This window comes from Haliotis asinina, chromosome 9, assembly GCF_037392515.1.
Source record: "Haliotis asinina isolate JCU_RB_2024 chromosome 9, JCU_Hal_asi_v2, whole genome shotgun sequence".
NCBI classification, from domain to species: Eukaryota; Metazoa; Mollusca; class Gastropoda; order Lepetellida; family Haliotidae; genus Haliotis; species Haliotis asinina.
This window is the reverse complement of record NC_090288.1, coordinates 14,266,703-14,285,023: the sequence shown is the minus strand read 5'-3', so window position 1 is coordinate 14,285,023 and position 18,321 is coordinate 14,266,703. Positions and strand designations below refer to the sequence as shown.

The following is an 18,321-nucleotide window of genomic DNA, read 5'->3' as shown; positions in this document are numbered from 1 at the left end:
GATTTATAGTCATCTTGGGTGATCTTTCCGTCTCCCTATAAAGCACTGGTAATGCGGGGTGACAGGGAGAGGGACATTGTTCATATCGTTTAGGAATGAAGCTAGAGGGGTTGTCATTGCTGCAGCGTTTGACTGAGTTGAATTGGAACCGGTCCACGACCGTTGCGTTATAAGTTATAACGTCTAGCTATTGTTACGGTAACGGCTCGGTGTTGTGATATGTGGGCTTGCGTGGTGGGCTAAACAGTGACGGATGTATCTGCCACGGGTTCCAGGCAGGAAAAGTTGAAGAATCAGCGGTATCTGAAACTGTTGCGTGCTGTGTGACGGTTTTCTCTGCTTTGCCCAGAGGAGTGGAACAACACAGGAAAAAACATAACTGAATTAACGATCAGATCTGATGAATGACTTCTTCAGATTGTCACCATGTTACATCTTCATTCTTGTTTGATGAATAACCAGCCCCAGACCAATTAGCTGTAATATTCGCCCAACAGGGTCGTTTTGAGTCCAACCTAAACAGCAGGATAATAAAAACCAAGCTGTCTAAACTATTTGGAGGAATTTTGTCCGAGCTTCCAGGAAAAAATATATAGGATGTGACACTTGTAGTAAACGAAACTGTGTTCGTTATTGAATGCCACCATCAGCAATTTTCCAACACTTGCACTTCGTATTTTGTGAAAAAAAAAGAAACAAAAACGAATTTACACGAATAAAATGGAAACTGTGCACAAAGTTACCCGTATCAAAATTGGGTACAAAATGAGAAACTGTTCCAGCTCTCCAAGATCTGTCCCCAACTGAGCACTTTTGCAAATAACTGGGACGTCATATTTGGAAACGCCAAAATCAGCCACTGACGAGGAACGCTTTGGCAAACTGCTGGTCCTTGCTGTTTTTGTAAATGTTCATCCATCCAGTACTTAAAAATGACAATATTTTCTATATTTAGTGATGTAATGTTTAACGCAATGACCTATGTCGTATATATGCAGATATAGTTTCAAACAGGTGACATTTGGTTGGGGTTGGTGTGTTTTCGGAAAAGGAATTGGTTAACTGAGCCAAACGTTGTAGCTGGGGAAACAAAACAACTCCTTCATACATTTCTAATTTTCTTCCTTTATTACAACTCTACATTTGTACAAAAATATATAAATATGACAGAAAACGCGACATGCATACATTATGTTACAATGTTGAAGTGTGGCGCCAGCACGGTCATACTGCATCCTGGTCGTCCGTCAGACATCAAGGGACGGGTTTACTGGAAAACAGAATGGGTGTCAGGTTAAACCTGTGTCCAGTGCCGCGTAGAACAGGCGTGTCTGCTTGTACTGATCTCAGCAACTGCCAGTTTTCAAGTGCTAGCCCAATAGGAGTTTATCATGGATATTCCACTCAAACAGACATGTAACTGTGACAGGTCCTTGTCATGTAACATCTAACATCTAACATCTAACATCTAAAACCCATTGGTAAGACCATGCCGAGAGATTGAACAGGCGAGTTTCCCCTTCCAGGTGAACGCTTTAACCACTACACCGCAGAAGGGTCACATTGAACGCTATTTCCGTTACATCATGGGATGTCAGTTTAATGTAGATCTTAGATGTTTAACACGTTTAACTATTTTTGGTACTTAAAGTTGTACGAAGGTTTTGTAGAAACATTAACATCAAGCTGAAAATAGAAAACATTAATTGTTTACTAGTTTAACATACTCTTAAAGTAAGGTTGTCTGCGCACATTAAACGGTACTTCAAGATACATATAACAGAAGATGAAAAGAATTTTAATTGCACTGAATAATTTTCAGATTTTTATTCTGAAAAGTAGCTTTGTAAAAACATCCCCACTTAATCGCATTGAACGATATTTGTCGATGCATGTTTTGGATATTCCCACTGGGAGCATTTTGAAACGGGAAAAATAAGTTTCTTTCTATTTTGACACTACTTTGTAAATAAAACGATATTACCTAACCTTGCAAGTGATGACGGATAGAGCTAGCTGCCAGTCATATCAACCTGCCAAGTTAGTGTAACAGCGGTACAGAGTACCGAGTGGGGCTAAAAATACTCCATAACCGGCATCAGACCGGGAAGTTCCAAGTGTGACGTTAATCTATGGCAGTGTTTTATTTGTTTAATGCCACACTCAGAAATATACCAGTTATCTGGCGGCGGCCTGTTGGTAATGAAGTCTGGACCAGACAATCCAGTGATCTACAGCATGAGCATCAATCTACGTAGCAGGGTTACTATAAAATGTCAACCGTGTCAGTGAGCGTCTCCACCTGATCACGTGAGTCGCTTCGTACGGCACTCATGCATTGTTGACGACCAACACTAACCCGGACCTTGGAGTAATTGACGACAATCTGTGACATACATATTAACAGTCACAAAATCAGTATCGTGATGATCCGCCTAAGAATTGGTCTGCAGCAACCCATGTTTGTCATAAGATTCGACAGACGGGGTGATCTGGATCGCTGACGTGCTTGTCGTTGATTCTCAATAAGGAGAATAGATGCTCATGATGTCAGTCACCGGATTGTCTGTTCCAAACTGTAACTGACCAAAGTAACTGACAACATATAGCTGTGATACTCCTAGTGCGACAATAAAACAATAAGCAAACAGACCTGAAAGTACGAAAAGCAAATGCTCTAAATATTAATATCACTCACTTTGATAAAATGTGTATCTTGTCATCCCACATATGTTGCTTGTGCTCTGAAAAGAAGGGAAAAATCATTTCATATACGAATAATAAAGGTAGCGTTACGTCACTTACCTATATTTAGCTGTCAGGCAAACGGTTTCATTGCCCTGACCTCTAGGATCTGCATAACCCGTGAAAGTGCAAACAATAGTTCTGAAAGGTTTCCCGCTAATATACATAACACATTGACGAACACACGGAGAGCATGAACTCCATGTGCACAGTCTCGCGCCACCGGAAACAGCTGTTCCATGGCGTTCTGTGGCGGCACAACAAACGTTAGCTGTCACAAATAGCAGATTGATTGATTTGTAAAACAATGACAGATTTCTTTTGTCGAGGTTTCAGATCAGTGCGTCTACATGTCCTATGTTCCAAGTCTTCATGGATATACAGATGGGTTTGAGCTGGGTTATCCAGACATAGGCATCCATATGTGTGTCTTGCCCAGCATCTGCTCAGCAAGTTATGGTTCCTTAGACGAATGGGATTCGACTATGGGAGTGAGAAAATGAAATCTAGATTCAAACCTTTAGTGGTTAAAGACCCGGGTTCGATTCCCCAACATAGGTACGGTGTGTGAAGAATTCACATTGCTCGAATATTGATTAAAGCAGTGTAAACAATACTCACTCACTCCAAAACCAAATCAGGGAATCTTAAGAGAACTTGGCGAGGCAACTCAAAACTCTAAACTGAATCATCTTTCTGTGACCCAGACGTTCTAATATACGGTGTCAACCTCGCCCAAACTATAGGATAAAACCCGCTGAAAAATCCCAACATAATTCTGTAATACACCACGGGACAACGTGGGTAAGATTTAACAAGAGCTGTCATCTTGAAATTTGTTTCTTCAGTTGAATTTATCAGGCTATCGAATTTTTCACACATTTTCGACTCATGAAGAATAATTCAATCAAATATGACGTTGACGCCCGTCTAAGAAAAATGAATCTCCCACAAAACCAAATTCCATTTGTGGAAGAAATATATTTCAATCAAAATCTCCTTCTTGTGTTACAGCACCTGCGGTGTTTTAAGAGTGAGGCACGATGGTTTATGGTTGCTACCGAAACTGATATAAACAGGTACGATTGAATTTTGTTTTAAGCTGCACAGAACAACATTTGGTTGCAGTATTTAGAGGGAAGATATATCGAAGTGATAAACTTTTGTTGATGGGGATTCAGACTATTGAAGACAATTTTCTGCAATTCCAGATGCACATACCTTTGACGAATATTTCCGATCTAAATATGCCAGAAAGTTGAGATGGTAAAGAGACCAACGCACAATATTGAATGAGTGAGTGATTTTAGTTATACGCCGCTTTTAGCAATGTTCTAGACATATGCGACAGTTGATGGTGTTTCTCATGATATCTATCACTGGTTTGTCGGCCCCAGATACTTTTATTACTTTCGTTATTGTGTTGGAATATTCCCTGCACGACGGCCCAACAGAACATTCAATTACTCGAGGGGAATCGAACTCGGGTGAATGAGTGAGTGAGTAAATATTGCTTCCCGGCAGAGATTTGAACCAGAATACACTGTGATTAACGCTAGGGAAAGCTAAGTTACATCTCTGACATCACTATATTGTGTCCCACTATCAGGAAAAGTCGTTCAACTGAAACTTTTAAGTTAAAAATATCTATATGCGCAAATCACGCATGTTTCACAATATACCAAGACTACTCTGATTTTCGAAATCGCTAGAATCTAAATGACTTGACTCTTGAATTGTCGAGGACGCCAATAAACAACTGCGTCTGCTTACTTATTTCTCTGTCTTCAGATATATTGAAACATCTGTTTTGCTAAAACATTGGTATATATATTTTGGCTTTAAAAGATCCGAATAAAACTTGTCCCTACCGTCCCCGGGTGGTTGATGTTGGTTCTAACCACTCTGTTGTTTATTGGCATGATGGGGCGGTTGTTGTTGGCCACGATGTTGTTTGGATCGTCTTTTATACCTTGTTGGAGGCGACGTAATGACGTCAGCTGCAACAAACAAAACTTTAAAAATTTACTTCAAATTTTAGAAATCAATAGAAACCAAACGCTAGTCCAGTAGTTTGAGGCGCCACAATTATTTTATTCCCAGGGAGTACTCCACAGGGTAGAAACACTGTGTGTTCAAGTTCCGGTTCGATCCGATTTATACTTTGGCAGAACCACATCCTTGCAGGTTGGTGCTGCGAAACATCTGAGCTTGGAAAGTGGCTGACAGTAAAGTGAAGTCAACATAGGGTAAGGGAAGCAACGAAACTCTTACAGAGACTTTATGCCATCTGCCTAGAAGAAGGTAACCAAGAAGAACACGTTATTGATAAATCCAACATTTGCAAAATATACGAGCCTGTCACTTTTGTCCAGTTAAATGTCAAATCAATACATCTGACTTGAGACCTATAAGTTATATAGAACATTCTCATTGTACCAGCGTAATTGATACGACCATCGACTGTGGACATGGGCGTGCCTCTCCAATGTTAAATGTCAGGTGTATGTCGATATGGACGTGGTTGATATACACACCAAGTTAAATGCCACATCAGCTCATCAGCGAACACAACATGAGTTCAAAATAATTAAATAAATGTCTCGGTAAACTTTTTAAGGTTTGCGTATAGGTCATGTAGCTTACCTATCTTCAAATGCATATTTCACTCAGGAAGGAATATATTTATTGCTGCATTTCATTTGGGTGTGGGAAAAAAACTGCAGCTTCATTTTTGTCAAACTGAACAAACGTCACAAGCAACGATGTCGGCAACTTGAACCGCCGCCATACAGCCGGAGTGTGGCGTAAACCAGCACGGCATCTGGTATAAGATGACAGCTATCAAGTCTGCGTGTCTGACAGTCAGATCTCGTCAACTGCATTTTGGGTTGATGAGAGCTAGTTCAGCAGAATCTTAAATACACATGCTGAAAACTGTCACACAGACTTTAGGTGACAAATATACAGGTATATGTTGAACTAAACAAATAATGCGTCTAACGTGCTTACCATATCTTTTGAAATGTATATGGGTTTGTTGAATATAACCCACGTGACAGTCTCATAACACCCGGGTTGTGTGAGTGAGCCCTCGTACGTGACGTAATAGTTGGTGTTAGGGAAGAGGGCTTTGGCAGGGATCGTCTCTATCCGGGTGGACTGGCCTGGGGACAGTTAAACGTCATGATTAAAATATGATTAAAAAAATAACGGTAAATATTTCACAAAAACACTCTTGTTGGATATGCTGCATATGTAACAACGGAAGAAATTCGTTTGTGTACGTTTTGGAGCAGTGACCTATTTAATGATTAATAAATTAAATATCTCAGAGTCTATTATATACACCCTACAACTTCAGCAGTATCGAGTATCGGCTTCATGTACATTAGAGATGAATATTCACAGTACAACGTACATATGGTACAATGCACAGCTTTTGTCATTCATTGGGTCACATGACCTAACCTGTGAGATCTGCTAATCGTAAAACGAACTACGGTTGTATCAAAGTGAAATCTACAGTCTCTTTGAATTCGTTATAGCCGAACTACATCGAACATGGAAACTAGGTGGGAATCCGATCATCTCTCCACAGTGACGAGCAAGAACCTTAACCACTCGGCTTCCTGAGCTTGGAAGCAGTACATGTTCCCAGGAAAAAACAATCGGGTATATAGAGCTGGGCCCTTATTCTCGAAACGCTTGTAGCCCTAAGAATTCTTAACTTTGATCGTAGCCAATGTGTTAAGATGCATGTTGCATAATATAGAAATAGATTTTAACGGATGTGTAGCTAAATAAAGTGTCAAAATGGTAAAATTTGTGTGCCTTCTAACTGATGTCCTCATGTCTCAGTGATCGGATCTCCCAGGGGACCATATTACAACAGCAACTAATTTCACGCTACGGCGACCCATGTTTTAACAACGTTCATCAACATTCTACGGGGCGGCAGGAGAAACTAGCAGATCATTGTTTCTACAAAGCATGAAATGTAAACTTGCAGCTGATCTGTTACGTTAGATAAAGCACGATAAAACATGTCCACAAACATAATGGCATAAGAGGAATGTGGCGACCCAGGGAGACGTGAACACTGATGTATGTGGGTGATGGTAGACAAGACGTGCGGATGGCGAATAACTTCGCCTGGGGTTACATGCCCATTATGCATATTTTGATGGGTCCATTGGGATATGTGGTGGGCGGCTGTTCATTGTTCCTTGGGCATGCGATGAGCTAAATAATAATGGGTTCGAATCTTGGTTTATCCCGCTCATATTCTAATGTTTGCCAAGCACAATGTCTGTGTTGGGTTTCACCAAAGTGATAAACGCACTCGCGCACGCACACACATGGCCAATCCGGGTGTTAGGATCGGAAATACAGAAAGCAGAACACTTCCAACGTTTCTTTTATCAATATGTTTCAATCCTTTTTCTTTAAGTCAGCGTCAGCGTCGTATCACCCCAACAGGTTGGTCAACGTCTATTATTACAAAGCACCCCGATGACATCGGGGGTGTATGCGTTGCTTGGAGATTCATTCTGTGCTCAGATTAATATGATCCCGAGAGTAAATAAGGTTTCATCACCGATTTCCCGGCGGGTCGCTTTACTTTCAAAAGGGCAGCCCTAAGTGATGCATACCTTAGACGTTTAAAACCATGGTACCAAAAGGTACAATGCTAAAAATGGTTTTGTTGCGCCTAAGGGAGGTCACTCCCTTGTTGCGCCTAAGGGAGGTCACTCACTGCAAAATTGCTCCTCATTACCTTTGAGCAACGTATATACGCTGATCACGTTCAAAACTATTTCTGAGGAATTTAGATATTCGATAATAGGAAAATCAGTTAAAGAGTCAAAACATCAAATGTCTTGATAGTACGTTAGCCCTGTGAGGACCTTCTATACACAACGAAATCCAGTCACTCCTTCACCGTGTACTGCTGGGAGCAAGTTGCATTACAGCATATCATTCTATAAGAGCATCTAACGGAGAACAAAACGCAGTGCTGTGAGATGGTCCATCAGCCTCGTCCGTTCCTACTTATGTCTAAGACCTTAACAGATAGTGGAAAAAACAGTGTTATCTCAATCATAATTTCTCCGTATTTCATCGTTCTAAATTTTCGCTTAAAAGCTACTGAAAAAACACTTCCAACTCAGTAAATGTCAATGGATTTCGTTAAAACAGATGACATCAAGAAATGTGAAGATGGAAATTATATGCTCTTCATTACCAATTTCCGCTGATGTTTGATCAAATCGTCAATCAATTTTATGTGAGTGAATGCTATTCAAGCAACATTTGAGCGAGATCACGGAGGTCTATCCGACGTTAAAGCTCCTTAGGGCAGTGCCTTTGTTCGACTGAGTGAGTGAGTTTAGTTCTACGCCGCACCCAGCAAGATTGCAGCTACATGGCGGCGGTCTGTAAATAATCAAGTCTGGACCAGACAATCCAGTGATCAAAGGCATGAACATTGATCTGCGCGCTTGGGGATGCGATGACGTGTGCCAGCCAAGTCTGTGAGCCCGACACCCGATCCCGACCACCCGATCCCGTCAGTCGTCTCGTACGAAGAAGCTGAGCCGCCTTGGACTTTGTTCGAAACACGAGTATGTTTTAAACAGGTGTGCATGGATGCCCGGTATGATGGGACTTTAATGAATAATGATAACCTGTGAGTGTCTCACAGACAGCTTGACTTGACTTAAATTCAAATACAATAAGAATCAAACACTGCAACCGCTGAACCACCCAACCGTCCCTGCATGACATGACGTTGTGACATCGTCCCTGGTCTACCAGTTCAAACAGGCTACGAAATTCATCAGTTTACATTTCACACACAAACATTGCAAGGAATACAAATCTGGGATGATGACATCTTCCAACCAGACTCTGTTGTGTCTGATGCGGGGGGCAATTGGTCCTCAACGACCCTTGATTGTCGTAGGAGGCGACTAACGGGAACGCGTGGTCAGACTCGCCGACTTGGTTGACAAATGTCATGAAATTACGACTAAATCGGTCGATCGGTGTCCATGAAATTGATCTCTGGATTGTCTGGTCCAGACTCGAGTATTTACAGACTGCCGCCACATCACTGGAGTATTGATGTGTGTACCTTTTAAACAACAACAACAAAAAAAAGCCCCAACAACAAACAGTTGTGGCTAAAGGTCACAGTGCTTCGACTTACGGGGCAACGCTTTATATTTAATTGTGTCGTCAAATACCACATGTCTCACATTCGCTCGATATAATAATAGACAATAACAGACTCGATCAAATATTGGTAAGAAATAAGTAAAGTACTGATGCAGTAGAAGAAAAACGCAACTCCTTGTAAAGAAACGTTTATCTCCCGAAATTATCTTTTACATTTCACGTCACAAGTACCCCATCAATATATCAAAAGAGCTTTATTCAAAAACATTATAAAGTAACGCAGGTAAAAAACATACGCTAAAAACACACAGTTAAATGCAGTTTTCTTTCGATATTGAGTTTTTCAGATCTCTTTTAGGACGTAATTGCTACATCAGTTATTATTTTGTGTCATTATATTGTTTATAGCCATGTTTCCGTCTTCTGCATCAAGGCTGAACGTGCGTTTAAATTGACATTATTCACTTGTCACATTTAACAACTCAGTCTGTAAACAGCAAATCGTGTATCTTCCATTTACCCACTGCGCTCTTTCGAGTTACCTCCCTTGGTTGTCTGGATTCTGGCCGAATCCGATATTTGAGCTGAACGTAATCTTTTTAACGAGATCGGTGTGCGTGTTTTTCACCAAAAATTAACATTTAACATCTCAGTCTTCGGAGGTTTTCATTCGAACTACATTTGACAAAGTGAAAATGCAGTAGCAGACAAATTCTCATTGTGGCAAAGATTATATGTATGTAGTTTCATAGACACGCAGTGGTCATAAACTATTATTAAACATTAATGATCAATTATCATTGAGTAAGTGAGCTTAGTTTTACGCTGCTTTTAGCAATATTCCAGCAATAACTCACCGAGGGACACCAGAACTCAACTTTTCACTTTGTACCCATGTGGAAAATCGACCCCGTGTCTTCGAGGTGACGAACGAACACTTCAACCATTAGGCTAATTCCCTGCCCCAATGTGACAGGAGACCAAACACACAGCATGATTAAACTTTCTGTAACACCTTCTCAGATTTTTCATCACATTCACGATCCGAAATGGTCTCTTAAACACAAACAGGAATTAAAACTGCATCTGTTTATGGCACACTAAGATATTTCTCTTACTAAGGCAGCACTCATGATCGCTGAGAAATGTGACACATACTCTCCAATGACTACATTCTACCGAAGATACAGGCTACTGAGTCCTAGTTTTGGACGCCGCCTTTAGTAATATTCTTGCAACATCACGGCGGGGTCATCGGAAACTGGCTTCACTCATCGTACCCATGTGGAAATGGAACAAGTCTCCGGACGACTGAACACTCTAAACTCTAAGGTACCCCACATCCCCTTGCGTTTGATGTGCCGTTGAGGCCAAATAAATCGCCAAAATATACTTTCTGTAAGATGTGAGACTTCACATCACGTTCGTGATCTTACGTGGTCTTTTTAACACTGACATGGTCTTAATTTGTATCTGTTCATGGCACACCTAGATACTTCCTGTACGAAGGCAGCCATAATGATCGCAGAGAAACGTGAGACACACACACTCTCCAATGACTCTACACTTATTGAAAAGCTCCCAGGTGTGACTTCCTCTGGTCGATATGACGAGCCCAGACTGCATTCGCCACCCCAAGGGATCACAAGAGTTTCCTCACACACATATCAGCTGTTATATCGAAGACGGCTCAAGGAAGTTGCTATGACAGGCAAGTATCATTAGGTGTTTATTGTAACGGAAATAGAAGCGTGAATATACCAGCTGGCTGATGTCATGTTTCCAGTTACGTGATGGAGAGATAGACCTTTTACGCCAAATGAGCTGGACGCATCTTCTGTGATAAACAATGGTTGGATATACGTCTATGTTTAAAATGCAGACATAACAGAAGATGCCGGAAAGAAATTTCAGAAATTTCACCTCGTAAAACGACTAGTTCCATGTGACAATGATTCCAACGATAGTGTTTTACACTATTTAAGTAATTTGCAAGATATATTACTTAGGAGATACCAGGACATCAAACATTGTACCCATTTGGGGACGCGAAATGGGACTTTAAAGTGAAGTGCCACAATCACGACCCTTTTGTTGTTTACTGAGTCACCGTCAGAACATATCTGTTGTATTGTTTGTTAACAATTAAGTCTCTTTCCTGACATAACTGTGCCATATTTACGACACCGGCTGGTATTATTCTGTCCTCCTTAGAATTCTTTGGTTGGTTAATATCGAGTGGCCACTTCAGTGACATCCCCACGAAACTCCATTAGGAAAATTGGTCATTACTGTCGGTTTGTCACAGTTGTCCCACGTTTCCCTGTCAACTGGTGGCCATACCACAAAATTGACCAACTATAGATTCGATTGGATACAGACATTCAGAATATCAGATGATGCATGAGAAGGGTGACGATGACAATTCATCTGACATGTTATATAATTACAGATGTTGAACACTAACCCTGATTAAGCTGCTAGTTTTAGAGTTACGTGAAGTTAACTTTTACATCCAGCGTTTATGATGTCAACCAATATTGATCAAATCATAAAAAATGTGAAATATTCCCGATTTGTACGTGATCGCATTTCTAACATAACGCTTTCGAGATTACATAAAAAAGTGTTTTCCAAAACGTAAATTTCCATACGTTCCTGTAGACAATGCCTCGTTAGGGGATTTGTGTAATATCATCAGCGAGGGGGCAATGAGAGAAGGTATACATTCTGGTGACCTTTTGGTTTTACAGCACTGCATATTTGCATGTCATCAAACAGAAACACTTTGTTGCATAATTTATCAGTTTCTTTCTGTTTCATGAGACTGAATGTTTTATCTGTTGAAAGAGATTACAAACGTGAGCATGTTGCAACTAAAACGATATCAAGTATTGAATGTTAATAAAGACTACATGAAATCTAGAAGTCCAAACGTTCTCTAAAGTCAGCTTCAGAGAGAGAGAGGGGGAGATAGAGAGAATGAGAGAGAGAGAGAGAGAGATGGGCAGACAGAGAGACAGACAGGTAGAGAGACAGTAGACATCAGTTGTAAATGTTTAAAGGAATAACCCAAATCTTGTTCAGTCTAAATTGGCTAACAGTCGAAGTTGGGCGATCCTACAATCTCAACAGCGACCTTTGTAAAGTCTGACAGATGAGGTCCATTTGGTAGATAATATCAACGAGACTGACCACATGATCCCTTTAGTCGCCTCTTACGACAAGTATTGGTTACTCAAGACCAATTCTATCCCAGACCTGAACGGGTATCTCATTGTAAGTGGTCTGTTGGGTTTAACCCAACATGGAAGAGCATGCCAACCACATCACGGACTGTCGACTTGATGTTGGGGGAAAGACATGCTAAAGGTCGTAATAGTTCAAGACTTTGTGGAACTCATCCAGACACGGGTTTGTGATAACAACTCGCCAATGAATGATGGTCAGGCGATGTTTGGTTCGTCAGAAACATGGGGCAGGCGAGACAAGATCTGGTATCGAGGCGAAGCACCTCAATATTTAGTACGTGAGAGAATCCCAGTCGATAACTGACGGAGAAAATCTGGTTTTAAAAGTACATCGAAACCTGGGTACGTATCAAGATGAATGTTAGCATATCATGAACATTTCATAATTCCCTGTACACACGGTGAAATAGGATTTTTGTATTCGAGGGAAGCCCATCTTGTCTGAACAACACGATGCAACGTCAACAAGTAGGACATCTTAAAAAACTTTAAGTTTTCTCTCAGCAAGAGATTAGACCGGAAGCTTTTGTGTCAATCGTTGTTTAGTATTGATTTCCGATACTTAATAAACTCAGGAAACTCTCACTGAAGTCTATGAGCTGAGATAACGTAAATTTCAAGACCATTAAGGCATTTCTGTATTTTCTGTCGTTCTGTATTTTCTGACGTCATCGCGAGGACCTCCGGCATCGAGATAAAAGTACCTCGCAGTATGGTGACTGATTAAAGAGAAATAAATTCGCCTTACATTTAATCACCTCGTTAAAAACTAATTGCTGATTATCAAGAGTAATGACATGGGCTTTTAATGAGTGTTTAGTGGAGAGTTCGTGTGATAACGTAAAGGCGGGCAGTTGTTTGGTTGATGTGTTCCCTCGTCATGCCGAGGGTGGTGGGGTGGAGAAGTGATTACAAAATGTTCATTCTTCCTGCTGAATCCCAACATTCGATTCCTCTCATTGGTACAACATGTGAGTCCCGTTTCTGATCATGAGTCCGATGCAGAAAACAACTGCTGGAATATCGCTCATGTTATCATCAAAAATGCCCACTAACTCACAACAATTCTTGAGTAAATTAGAAATCGACAACTGCAATTTTCAAATAACCCACTGTATTCTACGAAACTTACGACACTTACGAAACTTAATTTGCAAGGGATTGAATCTTTTTATGTAACATTTCAATGTACGATATTTTTCCTCCTTGACCAGGATTTCTCGGTCCAGTTGCTTGATCCCGCTTGTCGATGCCATGTACGTAACACTGTACGTGGTCTAAAGAAGAGATCTGTGACCCCATATTGACGCGTATGACAGAGGATGTTTTTCACCTCCAAGTGCTAGTGAACAGCAATATTCCAGCTGTACGGAGGTGGTCTGTAAATAATTGAGACTGGACCAGACAACCCAGCCATGAACATCATGAGCATCGATCTACGTACATGTGTCAACCTGCCTGACCACCCGATCCCGTTAATCGATTCTTACGACAAGCATGGGTTACTGAAGACCAATTCTAACCCGGATCTTTACGAGTCTCACAGATCTTTAATAAGATTTTATTATATTTGTAACAGGCAACGTTTTAGTAGTTTATAGTTTCATATGAAGCTTTATTGGCAAGAGAGTTGACACAAATGATTCAATGGCTTCTGACAGTCTAGCCGTGTTATGTTCGAATATTGATATCAATGCAAACCATTTACAGCGACTTTCAGAAAAAAGGATGTCATAAAATAAAATATTTTTATATATAGTTATAGTATTTTGTAAATAGTTTTTGCCTCAGTCGAGATTTGACTTTCCGTGTCCGTTACTTGATGAAGCCTTGTTGAAAAAAAAAACAACGATAAGAGGTTTATAGAACTAGATGTCATTCTGGGGAACGTCTCAAGATCAGAGAAAACACAAATACGCTCATAAACAAGTTTCTTTGTTTCACGCTTTTCTACCCAGACGTATCATTAAAACGTTCTGGAGGAATATAATTCATCAGAACGATCAAACACACCGTATTTTGAGAATCAAAAGCATCAGTTGTTGTTTATACTTCATCTGACAACAGTCAACGCTATTTTTTTCTGCTAAATTTAAGTTCGACAACTTTAAACAGCTCTCACACATCTGTAAATAACCTTTATCCAGTTTGTTTTTCATCAACAGAATCTAGAACTGCGATCAAACAGAACTTTCGTTTTATGACCATGTGGGCGCCATTGGCTCGATGGTCTTCAACGCTATACCTCACTGTGTGGAGTTGCGTCCCGTGGGCTTGACAGGGGCCTGTGATCATTGGGCAGTGAAAATGGGTAAGACCTGATAATGATTCTAGGTTTGTCAGTAACAGAACCGTGATCTTTGCAATCACCAAAGCGGTAAACGTCAATCGACGGAATTACTGCCGGAATTTCTCTCACAAAATAAAACAAATAAATTCTTTTGACTCAAATGTTATTCAAAGAAATGAAACCAACACAGATTTTTTATAATGGAATAGTGTGTTGAAATTTAACGTCGCATCGACAAATTTCTGCCTTATTGTGCGCAGATCCACAAAACGACCTAACCGCTAATAACGATATGAATTCCGGTAACTCAGGGGACTTACGACAATCCTTACAGCGTGGTTACAGCCTGTGTACAGTGTTAGCTCGGGTTCGATCCCCCACATGGGTACAATGTTTGTTGAACCGCATTTCTAGTGTGCTCTGCCGTGATATTGCTGGAATATTGCTAATACCAGCGTAAAACCATATTCACCCACTCCCACAACATACAATGAAATGAAGCATTTTCATTTCCAAATAAACAAGAGCTTCTCCTAGTATCAAAAGAGAGCTTGGCTCTAAACCTCACCCAAAGCCTTACAGATAACCTAAAGTTTCCTCCTATATCAAAGTCACACCCACAAGCCCAAACCTACATTCTCCCCAAACCCTCGACCCCACCCCCTCACCCTTCCTACGCTCGTGCACTGTGCAAACAATACCCATTGTTTCCATTAATTATTAGATTACTTACGTTGCAATCTAAAGTGGTTTCGTTTTATATTTGCGCAGGAAGATTTACGATATCACCCAAAATGAGACAACACGAGAATCTCTGTACCATATGACGGTACAAGTGTACAGATACGCCAGCAGGCTTAGTACCAGTGTGAAGCAACAGGGGTCATGCCTACTCCTCAAGCCATAACCCTCTGTTCTGAGGATGTACAATTTAGGCGAGAGCAACGTCGTTTTGCAAACACACTTCAAGTAGTCGACTCATTGCTTTCACCTCGTACTTTGGACCAGTAACTGTAGAGGGGGATGGACCACTGCCAGCTCGTTTAGGTAGACAGGATCCCAGTCAAAATCAAAGGGTTGCCTGCATTGTGACCAACAATCCAATACAAAACCGTTCCCCGATATTTACACATGTTCCTCTTCTTATTACCTTGAGTATATCCAAATCCAATATAACACTAAACCGATCCCCGACATTTACATATGGTCCTCTACTTTTCACCTTGAGTATACCCAAAACAAATACGTCCCACCGACACCACCAAAACAGGAGGAACCGTCACAAAGTAGTATAGACAGTTCAGCGGTCGAACAGACTGATTACTTTTGTAGAGAACAGTAATGATCATTCAGATGAAAAAAAATGTGATTTACCTTTCCACAATATCCGTTGAGCAAAGGTTGCCATGGTTTTAAAGGCTTCGTTCACGGGCTGACCAATCTGCGAGAAATCAAGGACATTGATTAAAGATAACTCTGGTGCTGTGACAGATTTATAGTCATCTTGGGTGATCTCTCCGTCTCCCTATAAAGCACTGATAATGCGGGGTGACAGGGAGAGGGACACTGTTCATATCGTTTAGGGATGAAGCTAGAGGGGTTGTCATTGCTGCAGCGTTTGACTGAGACATTTATCTCATCACGCCATCAATTGCCGAGTTGATGGCGTCGAATTGGAACCGGTCCATGACCGTTGCGTTATAAGTTATAACGTCTGGCTATTGTCTCGGGAGCCTGCTTTTGTTACGGTAACGGTTCGGTGTTGTGATATGTGGGCTTGCGTGGTGGACTAAACAGTGACGGATGTATCTGCCACGGGTTCCAGGCAGGAAAAGTTGAAGAATCAGCGGTATCTGAAACTGTTGCGTGCTGTGTGACGGTTTTCCCTGCTTTGCCCAGAGGAGTGGAACAACACAGGAAAAAACATAACTGAATTAATGATCAGATCTGATGAATGACTTCTTCAGATGGTCACCACGTTGCATCTTCATTCTTGTTTGATGAATAACCAACCCCAGACCAATTAGCTGTAATATTCGCCCAACGGGGTCGTTTTGAGTCTGATCTAAACAGCAGGATCATAAAAACACTTGTCCAAACAAATTGCAGGAATTTTGTGCGAGTTTCCAGGAAAAAATATACAGTATGTGGCGCTTGTACGAAACGAAACTGTGTTCGTTATTGAACGCCACAATCAGCAATTTTCCAACTATATGACGACCAACTTGGGCCTAGATTTTTTAAGCACTCTTAGCGCTAAGACAGCTGTAAATTAAAGTTAATATATCGTAATGGTACTTACGACTATCTTAGTGCTAAGAAAGCTTTGAAAATCTAGGTCCTGGTCAGACAGACCTCTGACATAATGCGCCATGCCTTAGGTCCTTGGTGACACGATTTGAACCCAGCCTCCAAGCCTCATCCTCCGATTAATAAAGCTGCCTGTTTCAAGCGTAGATCGCGGGTGATAACTCAGATGTGGACTTCCAAAGGGCATAAACATTGTAGGTCTCGGTTTTGTGAAATAAAACATGGGGCATGGATGTCAGGCACATAGATAGTTGTGTGTATGATATGGCGCGATTCTGAGATTGTAAAACACGAGAAGACAGAAGTAAGACAACACAGGGGCCGAAAGGAGGGATAGTATGTTCATCGAGGACAAAGAACACATAAACAGGGTGAAATGAAAGTAGGACCTGGGCGATTACATTCAACCTGTAGGGAGGGAAAGCAAGATCCCTGAGGAGGGAAAACAAAATGTAATGGAGGGAAAGAAGGACATGCGGGGGAAAAACACGACTGAGTAAAGGATGACTTTCTGTCACCAAGCAGAACCATTAGCAGAGTCATGTGAATATCAACATCCAAAAACAGTAGATGACAACAGTGGTTTCAAATGACGGTGAGTATTGATATTTTACATACCTCCGCGAACACAGATACGATTGCAATGCCGTATGGGGCTTGTAGGGCTTCTCGAAAGGAGGAGTAGATATCAGTGTTGTATGCTACGAGTTGAATCTGAAAATGTAAATTAAAACAATAAAACATACCTGTATAGAGTACGCGTTCATTCATTCATTCATTCATTCATTCATTCATTCATTCAAAGGACTCATGAGCGGTGTAGCCTAGTGGTTAAATCGTCCGCTCGTCTCTCCGAAGATCCGGGTTCGTTTCCAGCATGGGTACAATATGTAAAGACGAATTCTTGTGTCCTCCGCCGTGATATCGCTGGAATATTACCAAAAGCTGCGTAGAACTATCATCCACTCACTCACTCCAGTCATAGGACTCCTGTACTTGTCATGCTATAGCTATCAAAAGGATCTCAGAGCATCATCAAGTCGATAAACAATGGTTGAATAAAGAGATCATTCCTAGTGACCCCCACCGTCATGTGGCAGGAGTTTTGAGGAAAGCGATGCAAACCAATACCTCAGTCATTCTTGAAACTGAATGAATGGTGTAGATCCAGATAGGGTCAATGGAAGTAGCAAAAGTACTTAAGTCCCCTTGGTATCTAGTATAGTGATTACTCTCCTTTATGACGATCTGTTGCCCATTATATACTGTATCGCATTGTACAGTGCAATAACTTCGGGGTTACATGCCAGTTGAAGTTTATATCTGTGATGTAATACTCTAACTGTCCATACTCGTGAAGATCACTGTCAGAATAGATCTTCAGTAATCGATACTTGTCGTAAGAGAATAACAGGATCAGGTGGTCAGAATCGCTGACTTGGTTGATACATGTCATCGGTTCCCACTTGCGTAGATCGATGCTCATGCTGCGGACCACAGTATTGTCTAGTCAGACTCGGTGATGTCCAGACTGAAGTCATA

At 41.1% G+C, this 18,321-nt stretch overlaps 1 protein-coding gene across 2 annotated transcripts in view; it reads right to left on the bottom strand.

The window, feature by feature from the left end:
- Nucleotides 1-1,105: 1,105 nt before the first annotated feature.
- The window catches only part of LOC137295988 (carbonic anhydrase-related protein 10-like), a 116,342-nt gene continuing 99,126 nt past the window's right edge, over nt 1,106-18,321 (bottom strand). For both annotated transcript variants that reach the window (XM_067827605.1, XM_067827606.1), the window contains 6 exons: nt 17,398-17,493; nt 15,844-15,910; nt 5,758-5,912; nt 4,617-4,745; nt 2,699-2,744; nt 1,106-1,270 (listed from right to left, as the gene is read on the bottom strand). In XM_067827605.1, the coding sequence (XP_067683706.1) occupies nt 1,248-1,270; nt 2,699-2,744; nt 4,617-4,745; nt 5,758-5,912; nt 15,844-15,910; nt 17,398-17,493 (516 nt within the window). In that variant the 3' untranslated portion in view covers nt 1,106-1,247. The remainder of the gene's footprint in view (nt 1,271-2,698; nt 2,745-4,616; nt 4,746-5,757; nt 5,913-15,843; nt 15,911-17,397; nt 17,494-18,321) is intronic.